A 12,695-nucleotide genomic window follows, 5' to 3' on the forward strand; every position below is an offset into this window, starting at 1 on the left:
GCCACTGGCCTGGGGAAGGTGGCATGTAAGGGTCATCCCTGTTTGGGAGTGGGTACAGCTAGGAAGTGTGGTCCCCAAACCCAGACCTCCTGACTCTGCTGCCAGCCCATTTCTGGGCTTCCCTCTCCCCACAGTTCAGCAAGCCTGGCTTTAGTTTTAGATTTTATTGTTGTCAAGTATTGAAGGAGAAGCAGCTGACTCAGCGCCGCCTAGTCTCCTACCTCTCCCTGCAGAGAGAGGAGGGTCCTGCGGGTCTGGACCAGGACTGGTCGTTCTAAGCCGGCCGTTTTATTCACTTTCAGATCTGTTAGTCAATCAGTAGGCCTTGGGAAGCCCTTACACTGAAGAGCTGGGGATTCAGAGAGGGCAGAGGCCCATGCCCTCCAAGACCTGCTACTCTCATTTGGGTTTGTGCGGCCATTCCTCCAAAGTCTTTTCTCAGTAAAGTTTCTGTGTGTTCTGGCTGCACTGCTGTGGTTTGGGTGAAACCTTTGCAATTTTATGCCATTAGGGTTTTGTCTTTTTTGACAACCTCTAATCCCTTCTTTGCTTAAGAGAGAGAGAGTTGGGAAAGGTCTGTCCTCCTTCCCCCTCCTCTCCCCCCCATTCCTTTCTGTCCTCCCCTGTCCCCCATCTTTCCCCCTCCTCCCCGTGTCCCTTCCTTTCCTCCTCCCCTGCATCAGGCGGGATGATTGTGGACACCAGTTGAACCTCAGCCTGGGTCCTAACTCCAGTTTTGCTTCTGGCTCCCCTTAAAGCTGAAATCCCTTTTTCCTCTGGACCCATTTGTCCTCCTAAAGGACAGGAGGGGGTATTATGAGGATCAGGTGAGAGATGGGCAGTGGATCCCAGGGCACCTGCAGAGAGAGGGGGTTACCTTACTGGACATGCTAAAGGGGCCCTGAAAAGGCTGGGATGGGACACATAGGGTGGGACACACAGACACCTGGGGTGGGATACACAGACACACAGAGTGGGACACACAGACACACAGGGTGAGACACACAAGGGTGGGACACACAGACACACAGAGTGGGACACACAGACACACAGGGTAGGACACACAGACACCTGGTGTGGGACACACAGACACATAGGGTGGGACACACAGACACCTGGGATGGGACACACAGACACCTGGAGTGGGACACACAGACACATGGGGTGGGACACACAAGGGTGGGACATACAGACACATAGGGTGGAACACACAGACACCTGGGGTGGGACACACAGAGTGGGACACACAGACACACAGGGTGGGACACACAAGGGTGAGACACACAGACACCTAGGGTGGGACACACAGACACACAGGGTGGGACACACAGACACACAGGGTGGGACACACAGACATATAGGGTGGGACACACAGACACATGGGGTGGGACACACAGACACATAAGGTGGGAAACACAGACACCTGGGGTGGAACACACAGACACCTGGGATGGGACACACAGACACCTGGGGTGGGACACACAGACACACAGGGTAGGACACACAGACGCTTGGTTTTGTGTCTTTTCAGAGCCTGGAGCAGGAAGAATGGGTTGATTCAGAGGTGAGGAGAGTCTCCAATGCCTCAGTCATGGAGAACGGGCATCAGGTGACAGCGGGTGAGTGAGGACTCTCCTGGGCCTTGGCCCTTGCTGCCCAGGCTAGTCTCCTCACTCCCTCCATGGACAGTCTTCCTCCAGCTTCTCTTGGGGCCTATAAGGGGGCTGGAAAACATGCCATGGAGGAGTACCCACCCCATGCAGGGACTGCAGAAGAGAGGAGGCCTTGGGAACTGTTTTCTGGGTGCTGCTTGGTCTGAGCAGGGGAACCAGGACTGATGGGGGGTGCTGAGCTGGGGCTGGTCCAGGCTGCAGGAGAAGGAAGAAAGTGTCCCTCACTGGGGGGAGGGGTCTTTGCGCAGGGACTGCATGTCCCCTTGAGCAGCTGCTAGAGAGAGAATTCCGGGCAGGTATAGGGTTGACCCTGCTGCCCCCTCAGAGTCAGATATCCTGCCTGTTCTGGAGGCCCAGGGCTGCCTCTTATCTCACACCCTCAGGTGCTGCTGGCAGGCTCTCTGCTAGGGTTCCATGCCTGCTGGGGTTCCACTGCTGACTCTGGCCGGGGGGAGGGACAGGGACAGGGACCTAGGAAACCCACAGAATATCAAGTCAGAAACTGCCAGCAATTCTGCCATGCCATCCAAATGAACCATGTGGGAAGGATTGCAGAGAAGGGAGAGATCCAGGAGAGCTTCCCAGGGGAGGCAGTCCTCAAGGTCTGATTACTTTGGAGCAGAGGAGGCCAGAACCAGGCCTGATCCTCCAGACTGGGGAATGTTGAATGCTGAGGCCCTGTGGTGGGCAGGGGCTAGGAGGGGAGATCAGGACAGGAGGGGAGATCAGGACAGCAGACTTGAGCATGGCAGAGCCCTGAATGCCAGGCGTAAGAGTTTGGCTTTTATCCTGTAGGAAGTGGGGAGTCACCAAGGGTTTTTGAGCACAGAAGTAGCAGGATAGAAGTGGTCCTCTGGGGGGATCTGAGATTGGGCAGTGGCCTGCAGGCAGGTGTCCATGGAGGGCTTTGATCAACATTGGCAAAGTGAGAGGAGGAGCCAGCTGGCCCAGGGAGCTGGGTGGAGGCCTCCACAGGGGCCTGGCCACTCCTTGGGCTTTGGTCGGGAAGCAACCCCCAGCTCCGACCTGGGCTAGGCTGAGGCTTGGGCTTCTGGCCCTCCCCAGGCCAAGGAGGCTACTCACCCTTCACCTACTCTGTTCTCTCCTCAGAGGTCCCTGAGCCCCACCCCCCCAGCGTGGCTCTTTGCATGCCCCACCAACCTGTCACTGCCATCACCCGGGGTCCAGAAAAGGTTTCCGGGGAAATCGTGTCCCCAAGCTTGACCTGTTCTGGGGCCTCTTTGGCCAGCCAGGGACACAGCACAAGCCCCCATGAATCAGTGAAGACCTCAGGCCAGCCAGGTAGGGAGGGAAGGAGAGGGCACCCAGCCCTGGGGCAGGGAGGGATCAGGAGGGCTGCTGCCTGACCACCCCTCCCTCTCTGCCTGTTCCTACCCCCAACCTTCCACAGTCCCCTCCCCCCTCCCCCCTCATTTAAGCTCTCAAACCCTCCTCCCCAGAGCAAGGTCTGAAAATGTGGGCAGCTGTCACAGTGACCAGAGTTTGGGGCCTGGAGGTGCAAATCCAGCCTCAGACACTCACCCACTGTGTGATCCTGGGCAAGTCACTTAATCCATCTGAAGAATGGGGATATCAGCACCTACCTCCCAGGGGTGTTGTGAGGATCAAATGAGAGAATATGGATCCATCCAGTGGGAAGGCTCTTGGCAAACCTTAAGGCATTTATGGAAAGGCTGTTCTTAGCCCCATGAGGGGCTAATGGCCCTTAGAGCACATCTATTTCTATCTTCTCATCTGTCAGACGGGGGATACTTAGGCTGGACAGAAGGGTTTGTCTAACATTGGATCTTCAGATCCTGTCTCCAGTGTGTGCCCGCTGTGTGACTCAGGGCTGGTCACTAGGCTGAACCTCAGTTTTCCCTTCTGTTGAATGGGGAGAATTGTATTCTGGTTATCTGTGTGCTCTTGCTAGCCCTTTCTAGGCTACAAGTTCCCTTAGGGGCAGGTCATTGCCTTCCCTGAGCTTGGGCTCTCCCCCTGTCTGAGCCCATTTCTCTCTCCCTCCAGTTCTGAGTTCCCCTCCCCTCCCCTAGGCTAAGGCATTGGTGGGGGAAGGGCAACACTGTTCAAGTGGGCTAGTGGTAGGGCCATCTGCTGGGAGTAGGGAGCTGCCACACCGGTTCAGCAGAAGGCTCTCTGTTTTGGTATTTTGTCTCCTGCTGATCAGAGAAGAGCCTCAGGGTCACCAGGGCCTCCTCAGTCACCAGCTTGGGGACGACCAGTGCCTTTGTCAACAATGAAAGGTAAGCTGCCCACTCCCCGCCAGCATCTGCGGCCAGCTGGGACCACTTGTGGCCTCCCACACCCTCTCATGGCCACCATGGCCTCTGACCTTGCAGTGTGGCCCCAGGCCCATCATCCCTTGACTACACATTTATGTCTTTGGCTTCACATTTATGACAGAAGTCTTGGCCTCAGGGACCTGAAGAACATGCCATGATGCCAGGGAGCTCCTGCTCCTGGGGTGGCCTCGTAGAAGCTGGCTGGGCCCCAGAGACCATTCTAGCCAGGGAGGACAGGGGTCTGCATGATGCCAGGTTCTGCTGGGCTGGCTTGATCTCCTGGGAGCGAGAGGACCTCATGGGGGCCTGGTTCAGAATGTGCCCCTGCCCTGGCTCTCAGAGCCTGACCCATCCTTGGGGTCTCAGCCCCAGGTGGAGATATGGGTGGCTTCCCCCAGGCCTTGACCTGGCTGAACTGGCAGGATGACTCCTGGCTATTGAGCCAGTCAGGCCAGTCGGTGGCTTGAGCTAAGAACCCCTTCCTGGGGCTAAAGCAACTCCTTGCTCCTGCCCATGGGAGCTGTGGCCCTGCTGAGTTTCACCTTGGGACTGTACCCATGGCTGGGGGGGAGGGAGGAGGAGGGGCATCCCTCCCCACTATGTCAGAGCAGCCCTCTCTCCAGCTTCCAGCAGGCGACCCCTCCCAAATCACCATCCCCCCCACCGCCGGCTATCAGCCATCGGCAAGGGGAGCGTCGCAGGGAGCTGGTGAGATCCCAGACGCTGCCTCGGACCTCCGGGGCGCAGGCCCGAAAAGCCCTCTTTGAGAAGTGGGAACAAGATGCTGGCAAGTACGAGCTGCTCACCTTCCATCTCTGGCTGGGCTGGGGAGGGACGAGCTCTCACCTATTGGCACCCAGTTCTGATCCCGTGCTACTCACTTCATCAGTGGGGATTGTGCCCCATGAGGCAGGAGGGAGGCCAGAGGGGATGTGTTGACTCTGCTTCAGCATCTGTTACAGTCAAGCCCTGGAGCCCCTGCCCCCACTTTGTAGGAAGCAAGCCCCCGGAGTCTCCCCACTCCTCTTCATAGGAGGCAAGCCCCCCCGGGGATGTGGGACGGGACCCTGTGCCCAGACCTAGGGCAGGGCAGCCCAACAACTTCTGGCCCTGAATTCAATGGCGTTCGGTGCCCCCTTGAAGCGGGGAGGGATGGGCACCTGCTTGCTGGGGGGAGGCTGAGACCCGAGGTCTGTCTTCCAGGAGCCGAGGGGAGTCACGGGCCAAGCTGAAACGCTCACAGAGCTTTGGGGTGGCCAGTGCGAGCAGCATCAAGCAAATGCTGTTGGACTGGTGCCGGTCCAAGACCATCGGGTACCAGGTGAGATCCTGAGGGTGAGTGGGTAGAGTCACTGAGGAGGGAGAAACCCTCCCTGCACTGGGTGGAGAGGGGCAGGGACATTGAGACCCCGGGGGCCAAGAAGATTCCTGGCAGGAATTGGGGTTGGGCTTCCCTGATATCTGAGCACAGCGTCTCCTTGGGTGCCCACAGCCACTTGAGGGGGCAGGTTTGAGGTCCAGTGAGGAAACCCTTTCTGCTTATGTACCTTCTGTTCTTAGTGGGGGACAAGGGAGGCACCGAGGTCCAGCACCTGGACTCCTCCCTGGCCACCTTGCCAACAGTTTCTCATGACAGCATCAGCATTCCCATTTTACAGATGTGGAAACTGAGGTGTAGATTCAATGCCATGAAGTGGGATTTGATCTCAGGGCAGAGAAGAGCCCCTGGAATGGGAGACAGGAAGGAGGGGAGGGCCTGTTCCCTCCCCTTCTCTTCTGGGATGCATAGGTCAGGCCCTCACTCTTCTCTCCCTGCCTTCCTGGGTCCCTGCAGCACATCGACCTCCAAAACTTCTCCTCCAGCTGGAGTGACGGCATGGCCTTCTGTGCCCTCATCCACTCCTTTTTCCCAGAAGCCTTTGACTATACCTCCTTGGACCCCAGTGAGCGGAAGAAGAACTTTGAGCTGGCCTTCACCATGGCTGAGTGAGTACCTGGCAGCAGTGGGGAGGGGAAGCCTGTCTTACAGGCCTTAGGTCAGGCTAGAGCACCTTCCTCAGTTCAGAGAGCAAACTCACGGCTTGTGGTGGGCTGAGACCAAGAGAGCCTGTCTGGGGCCAGGCAGGATTTCCTGGCTGGGTCCTGAGCTGGCATGGGTTGGAGAAGCCCTTTCTCTCCCTGTACACCTGGCTGAAGAGCCTGGGGAGAGCGGCCATGTTTGTGCGGACTTGTAGGGGAGAGACACAGAGATAGAGCTGCGTGTGGGGCTATAGAGCTTGGGATGCCCCTCCCCTCCACCTCCCCAGAAGAGCTGTACAGAGAGTGGGCACTCTGTGTGTGACAATGGGGGGATTTACAGAAGGTACCCTGGAGGCCTGCTTGTGGGCACAGTGCCCAAGATTCTGGGGGCAGGTCAATGGGCTGATGACTGAGCTGCCAGCCTCGTGGTGGGGAGGGGTCACGTGTTCCAAGTGAGGTGAAGCTGCCCGGCTTTGAATGGTTTGACCTCTTCACAGCCTGCCCTTGGGCTGGGCACAGGCTCAGCAGATGGTGCCCACCTTTCTGAGACTGCTGAGAATTCTCCAAAGCAGCAAATGCTGTCAGCGTCCCCTGCAGGCCAGTGAGCAGGAGCTGACCTCTGGCAGAAGACAGCCCAGGGCCCAAAGGCTGCAGGTCCTTTAGAACCAGGGAAGGAGGAGGTCCAGGACTGGGAAGGTGGGCCAAATTTGAAGGTCCAGTGGCTCCAGCTCCTCTAGTTAAGGGCGGCTCTAGCTCCACCAGGCTGGGGCAGCTCTGACTCCTCTAGGATGGGGTGGTTCTGACTCCTTTAGGAGGGGGAGGCACTGGTTTCTCTAGGTCAGGGCAGTTCCGGTTCTGAGAGCTGACTAACTACTGCCTTCTCAGTGCGGGGTGCCAGTTGGGATGTCCACTACGTAGAGAGATGGCAGCAAGGACTGGGGCAGCTCTGAGAGGAGGTTCACCCCATACTGTCCACAGGGGTGCTCTGGTCTGAGCTACTTTCTCTTCTTGGAGCTTGGGATACTGGGTCACTTGTCAGGAGCCTTGACTCAGGATGCTGTCATGGACGGTCTTCTGAGGAAGCTTCTGGGTCAGGGACATGCACAGACATTCCCTGATGGGGAGCAGGGAGTCTGGGGCAGATCTCTGCACTGGCAGCTCCACTGACCCTCTGAGCTGATTCAGTTTCCTGAGTCAGCAATCTCATTTGGATCAGAATAGGGAGCAGGTAAAGTCAAGGACAGGGCCTGGGTCCTTGAGTCACTTATCTCTAGCCACAGGCGGGCCCCTTAACACCGATGCCCTTTTACTATCTGGTCACTCTGTATTTCCTGGTCCTAGAGGGGATGGGCCAAGAGAGTGTGCAGTTCAGAAACTTGGCTGAGGGGTAGGGGCTGGGCCCCAAGGACTGCTGGGACGTTGTGTCCTGATCTGCCTTGGCTCCAGCTGGCCTCTGGCGCTGGCCCTCCTAGGCTGGAGGGTTGCTCTGCGTCTTGGCCCATTGTCCTTGGCGGATAATTTTGTAACATTCTCTCCAGTCTCCTCATCCCATCTCATCCCCATGACTCCCAGATCCCCAGAGAGACCCACAAGCCTGTGCGCACCCATCAGAGAAGAATGGGACGAACTTCTGTGAACTGATCCAAAGCGATGTGAGCAGAACAGCAGCCCTGGCCTGCCCAGCCCCGAGCTCTTGCCTAGAATGACCAGGCTGGCCCTGAGGCAGCCTACTTTTATGGTAGAGGAGGAGGACAATGAGTGTCCTGGCTTGTCTCCCCCCAGGAGACCTGGGTTCCCCAGGCTTCAGAGACAGATGGGGCCTGGCAGGACCACTGGGTGCCAGCAGGTGTTTCTCTCTCGTCCCTGGCCTCGTCCGTTTTCTTCCCAACCAAAGCTTGGCCTGTGCATGTCTCTACAGCCTAAGCTTTGTCCCTGAAGGTCCTGGGAGAGGGGGTAGCCCTAGGGTCAGAATCATTTACCATAGCCAGAACTGCCTTCAACTGCCCAGTGGGACTTAGCCTGGACACAAATTTGGGGAGATACAGCTGGAGTGCCATGGCTTTGCCAGAACTGAGAGCCCAGGAGAGTCCAGTGGGGGCCACAGATGGCCCTCTAAGGGCGGATGTGGCCTGCAGGGAGAGCTGAGCCGAGCCTCAGTTCCCTCCTTTGTGAGTGGGGGAATCCCAAAGCTGATGTGAGGAACTTGCATCACCAGCCTTCATTATTTTGTAAATGGGAAGCAAGAGGGGGTGGCTCCTGGGTCACTGGGTTAGGGCCGCAAGCCTTGTAACTTGGATCAAAAAGGAAAGCAAGGAAAGCTTGCTTGTCAGCAAGCCCAGGGCTTTGAGGGTGCCAGGCACCCTCATGGTAAGTGCTGGGCACCCAAAGGCAGATGAAGTCCCTGCCCTCAGGCAGTGCCCATTCTCCTGCTGGAGATGGCAAACCAAGAAGCACGTACATACAAGAAATACATGATGCGAATGGAAGGTCTCCCAAGGCACCAGCAGCCACTGGGCTGAGGCTGCAGGTTGGGAGAAGGATCCCATGTGTGGACATGACAGAATCGGTGGACGCTGATGGGGTTGCCCAGAGAGGTAGCCTAGACCCAAGGCAGCCTTGAGAGGGCTTGAACTTGAAGGAAGCGCCATCTAGCGAGACAGAGGGAGGAGCAGCCAAGGAGGCAGGAGGAGAGCCAGGGGAGAGTGCAGAGCAGGAGAGAGTGAACCACAGAGTCGGAGAAAAGGCCCCTGGATTTGGTGACTGAGAGATCATTAACTTTGGAGAGAGAAGTTTGAGTGAAAGGAGAGAAGATTTAGAAGAGGGGGAGAGAAAGGGAGGGGGCACCCGCTGTGGGCAGCCTTCTCAAGGCATTTGGTCACGATGAACAGTGAGCCTTCAAGGCTGGGTCAATCAAGGCAGAGGTGGATGTGAGACTTCTGGGCGTGTTTCTAGGCAGCAGGGAAGCAGCCAGTAGATGGAAAGATTGAAATTAATTAATGAGAGGAGGGGTGATCCTGGGGCTAATCTGTGGGACCCTTGTACAGATAGAGGAGCTGGCCTTTCTGGGCAGCAGGCCTGAAGGCATCTGGGTAATGGGAGAGCAGGAGGGTGGGAAGAAGTCTGCTGTGGATCTTTCTTCTCTCCCTTAGGGAGTAAGGGGATCTTTCTGTGATGACATGTTACCCAAACCCTCCTACCTATGTGCAGCCTGGGGGAGGGGTGGGTGCTTGGTGGCCCTTGGGGGCCTCTGGAGTGACCCACAAGGGTCAGCGCTGTGGCCCACCCCCCACTCCCCGGCCTCCCCATCACCTTCCTACACAGAAGACTGTAGACCAGCCCCCAGCAAAGGCAGCTTCTCATTCACCCTGCTGGGAATGTGTCTCGGCTTCTCCAGTTACAGCTAGAACAACTGGAGGGGCAGCGGCTGCCCAGGCAGGGCTATTTGTGGTTTCCATGTGTCTCTGGTGAAAACTGAACTGAGGTCGTCAAATTTCCTAACACACTTGGAAAATTCTTCTTAAGAAAAACCCACCTCAGGGGCTGCCTGCCTGCTTGTGGCCTGACTTTGCCCTGACTGCTCCCTCAGGGCCCTTTTCTCCCTGCCCCAGGAGGCACTGGACTGGGGGAGGGGATCCTGATGTGACTGGAATTGCTTCTCCCAAGGGGAGAAACTCAGGCTCAATTGGTCTAGGACCTGGGAGCTTTCAGAGCCCCTAGCACATGGACCTGAGGCTTTTGTGTTTCCAGTTAGATGAGCCCCCATCAGGGGTGGCTGAGAGAATCTGGGAAAGGGGAAGGTAGGGAGCTGGTTGGCCAGAATCTTCCTGAGCTGAAGCTCACCTCTATCAATTACTAAGCATCTGTTCAGTGCCTACTGTGTGCTAGGTCCTGTGCGAAAGCACTGGTCATACACAGAAAGTCCAAAGCCACTGCCTGGCCTCAGGGAGCTCCCAGCCTAACCGGGGAGACAAGAAGCAAACAGCTTAGCACAGACATTCCATAGATCAGATCAATTGTGCTTAGTCAATTGGAGGAAGACTCTGGCAGTGAGGGGAATCAGGATTTTGGAGAAGGTGGGACTGGAAGGAAGCCAGGAGGTGGAGAGGAGGTGGGGAGGGCTCAAGGGGAGAAGGGAGGGAGCAGCAGCAGCCACTGCTGTGTTGTTCCAGGCATGGAGGAGGGACAGCCAGAGATGTCTGGACTCAGGCTTGGGAGTTTCTTGTTCCTGATGGCAGAACTTGGTGGGCCTCTGGAGAGGCAGGGCCTGGGGCCATTGGGCAGGATCCAGCTGTGTCCTCATGGACTCACTTGTCCCTCACAGGGCTGGGGTTGAGCCTCAAATAGCTGTGGCTTCAGCCTGTGACAGATGGCTCAATTTCGCCTTGACCTTTTGTTTTGGATGGAAGCCCTGGGCAGGAGCCAGGGCATGCAGAGGTTGCACGCTGAGTGGGCTGGGGGCTTAAAGTGTAGGCTGGACCACCTTCCCTGAGGGCTGACTCCCAGAGTGCCACCAGCATGTATGTGGGCACCTTCTGGGTGGGATCACTTGGGGCTCTCATCCTTCCCTGGGCACCCCTAATGCAGGGCTGTGGGCCACGTATGTAAGTATGGCGTGTATTTTTGTTAGCCTGTTGATGTGAAGTGAAGCCTGACTTGGGAGGATGCCCCTGTCAAACCCTGACTCTGTGATCACCTGTGTATCCTCGTGCTTCCTCAGTTTTCTTCTCTGTGAAATGGGGTGAGCCCCAGTGACAGAGTCTGAGCTTGAACCATCCCTGAATCCCAGGGTGCAACCTTGGGGCCAATGTAGCCAACACATAGCTCAGACTGGCACATTGTAGGCACACAGTAAAGGTTGAATAGTGGTCTTCCTGTTGTGTGTTCTAGGAATCTGGCCCAGTGCGAGCGCCTCATCGAGGTGGATGACATGATGGTGATGGGCCGCAAGCCAGACCCCATGTGTGTCTTCACATATGTGCAGTCCCTGTACAACCACCTGCGGCGCTTTGAGTGATGTCTGGGGCCTGCACCCCCAGGGCCACCCCAGAAGAGGCTGCAGCCCCTCGAGGTCAATCCCAGCCATGGGGACAGTGATGGTGGTGGCACTCCTGAACTGGAGCAGGAGAAGAAAGGATGCTGATGGTGCTATGAGATCACCCCCTTCCCCAGGAGAGTCTAGAACGGGAAAGGCTGAGGTAGCCTTTGGCTTCTTGAAGCACATTTATGGAATCAGGCAGGGTGCCCCAGGATGTCGGACCCCTCCCCTAAGTGCCCCAGCCTCCCACCATGAGCCCAGGCTGTGAGGTCTGCTGTGAACTCAGTGCCAAGGTCCCAACCCTTGAGAGCCCAAAATGGTGGGGCTGCCCTCCCAGTGGGCCATGGCCAGGCAGGCTCAGTCACACTCAGTCACACTCAGGATGGCAGGTCTCTTTTTAGAGGGCTGCTACAGCTGTTTGAGGTAATGTGACCTGTGCTTATGTCTGTCTGTACATAAAAGATGTGCCCCCAGGCTCACTTTGGACTTTGCCTTTTGTTTGGGAAGGGAGGTGGGACGGCACCAGCCAGGCAGTCCAGCCCACGCCCAGGCCCAAGCCCCTGTGCCTTCCTGCCTAGTCGTCCACAACATTTCTAGAGACAGAAAGTGCACTTCTTCTGAGGCTCCAGGGCCTGCTCCTCCACCATCCTCTTCCTCCCTGAGCCCACTCCCAGTCCATCTCCTAGGGCTCCCTAGCCCGCCAAGAACTCCTCAGTCCAGGAGCACTGGCCTGTCCCATTCCCTTAGCCAGGAGTCCGTAGCCCATTGTGGAGGGGACCCTGGCTTCTCTGGGCTGGAAAGGCCCTGAGAAGGGAGGACCCAGTGACCGTTGTGGAGCTCTCCAATTGTACGGCATTGACTGAGTGCCCCTCACCATGCAAAGCACTCTACAAACATCTCATTTGATCCTCACAATCCTGGGAGAGAAGTGCTCTTATTATCCCCATTATACAGGTAAGGAAATTGAGGCAGAAGTGAAGTGTCTGAGGCTGGATTTGAACTCGAGTTCTCCTGACTCTAGGCTTGGTCCGACATATTGTGGAGGTAGCTGCCCACTGGCCAAGAGCAGTGGAGCAAGGAGATGCTGAAACCTGAGGAGGTCATTGAGTCTGAGCCCTTGTGTCAGAGGAGAACATCAACCCTGTATATAGCCATCCTCTGTACAATCCACAAACCCCCGACCCTTCTGCATACCCACAAAATGTCTTAATGGACAAACTTCTATAGGGGAGAGGGCTGGCAAGGCCCCTGTGATCAGCTGCACGGATGTGAGGGGGCTTTGGTGGGGAGGGGGGCTATGAGTTGGTGACATCATCAGGGAAGACCTCTGACAAATGGCAATCAAGGCCACCAGGCTGGGGCTGGGGGGCTTCACTGCCCCCACCCCCTTCAACAACAGTTAGCCCCTTTTAATCTGTGCCCCCCTCGGCTCCCCTACGGCTTCAGCCAGCTTCTGTGTTAAGGCTTCTTCACTTGGAGTCTGTGAATGTCAGAAATCCGTGTTTCAGATTTCAGTACAATCGGTCACCCCTGGAATCCTAGAAATTTCATTTTATGCACCTAAAATCATCATTCTGAGAAGGGGGCCGTGGGTTCTGCCCAGCTGCCAAGGTCGGGCCATGAACACAAAAAGATGAAAGATTCCGAGTTCCATCACCATTGCTC

At 56.7% G+C, this 12,695-nt stretch overlaps 1 protein-coding gene across 2 annotated transcripts in view; it reads left to right on the plus strand.

The window, feature by feature from the left end:
• SMTNL2 (smoothelin like 2) overlaps positions 1-11,509 on the plus strand; it is a 28,361-nt gene extending 16,852 nt beyond the window's left edge. The window contains exons 2-8 of one of the 2 annotated variants that reach the window (XM_072619024.1): positions 1,532-1,619; positions 2,784-2,975; positions 3,862-3,937; positions 4,588-4,767; positions 5,180-5,297; positions 5,811-5,962; positions 10,883-11,509. In XM_072619024.1, the coding sequence (XP_072475125.1) occupies positions 1,532-1,619; positions 2,784-2,975; positions 3,862-3,937; positions 4,588-4,767; positions 5,180-5,297; positions 5,811-5,962; positions 10,883-11,009 (933 nt within the window). In that variant the 3' untranslated portion in view covers positions 11,010-11,509. The remainder of the gene's footprint in view (positions 1-1,531; positions 1,620-2,783; positions 2,976-3,861; positions 3,938-4,587; positions 4,768-5,179; positions 5,298-5,810; positions 5,963-10,882) is intronic. The other variant, XM_072619025.1, reaches the window with a different exon arrangement.
• Positions 11,510-12,695: the final 1,186 nt, after the last annotated feature.

Source organism: Notamacropus eugenii, chromosome 6, assembly GCF_028372415.1.
Source record: "Notamacropus eugenii isolate mMacEug1 chromosome 6, mMacEug1.pri_v2, whole genome shotgun sequence".
In the NCBI taxonomy this organism is placed as follows: Eukaryota; Metazoa; Chordata; class Mammalia; order Diprotodontia; family Macropodidae; genus Notamacropus; species Notamacropus eugenii.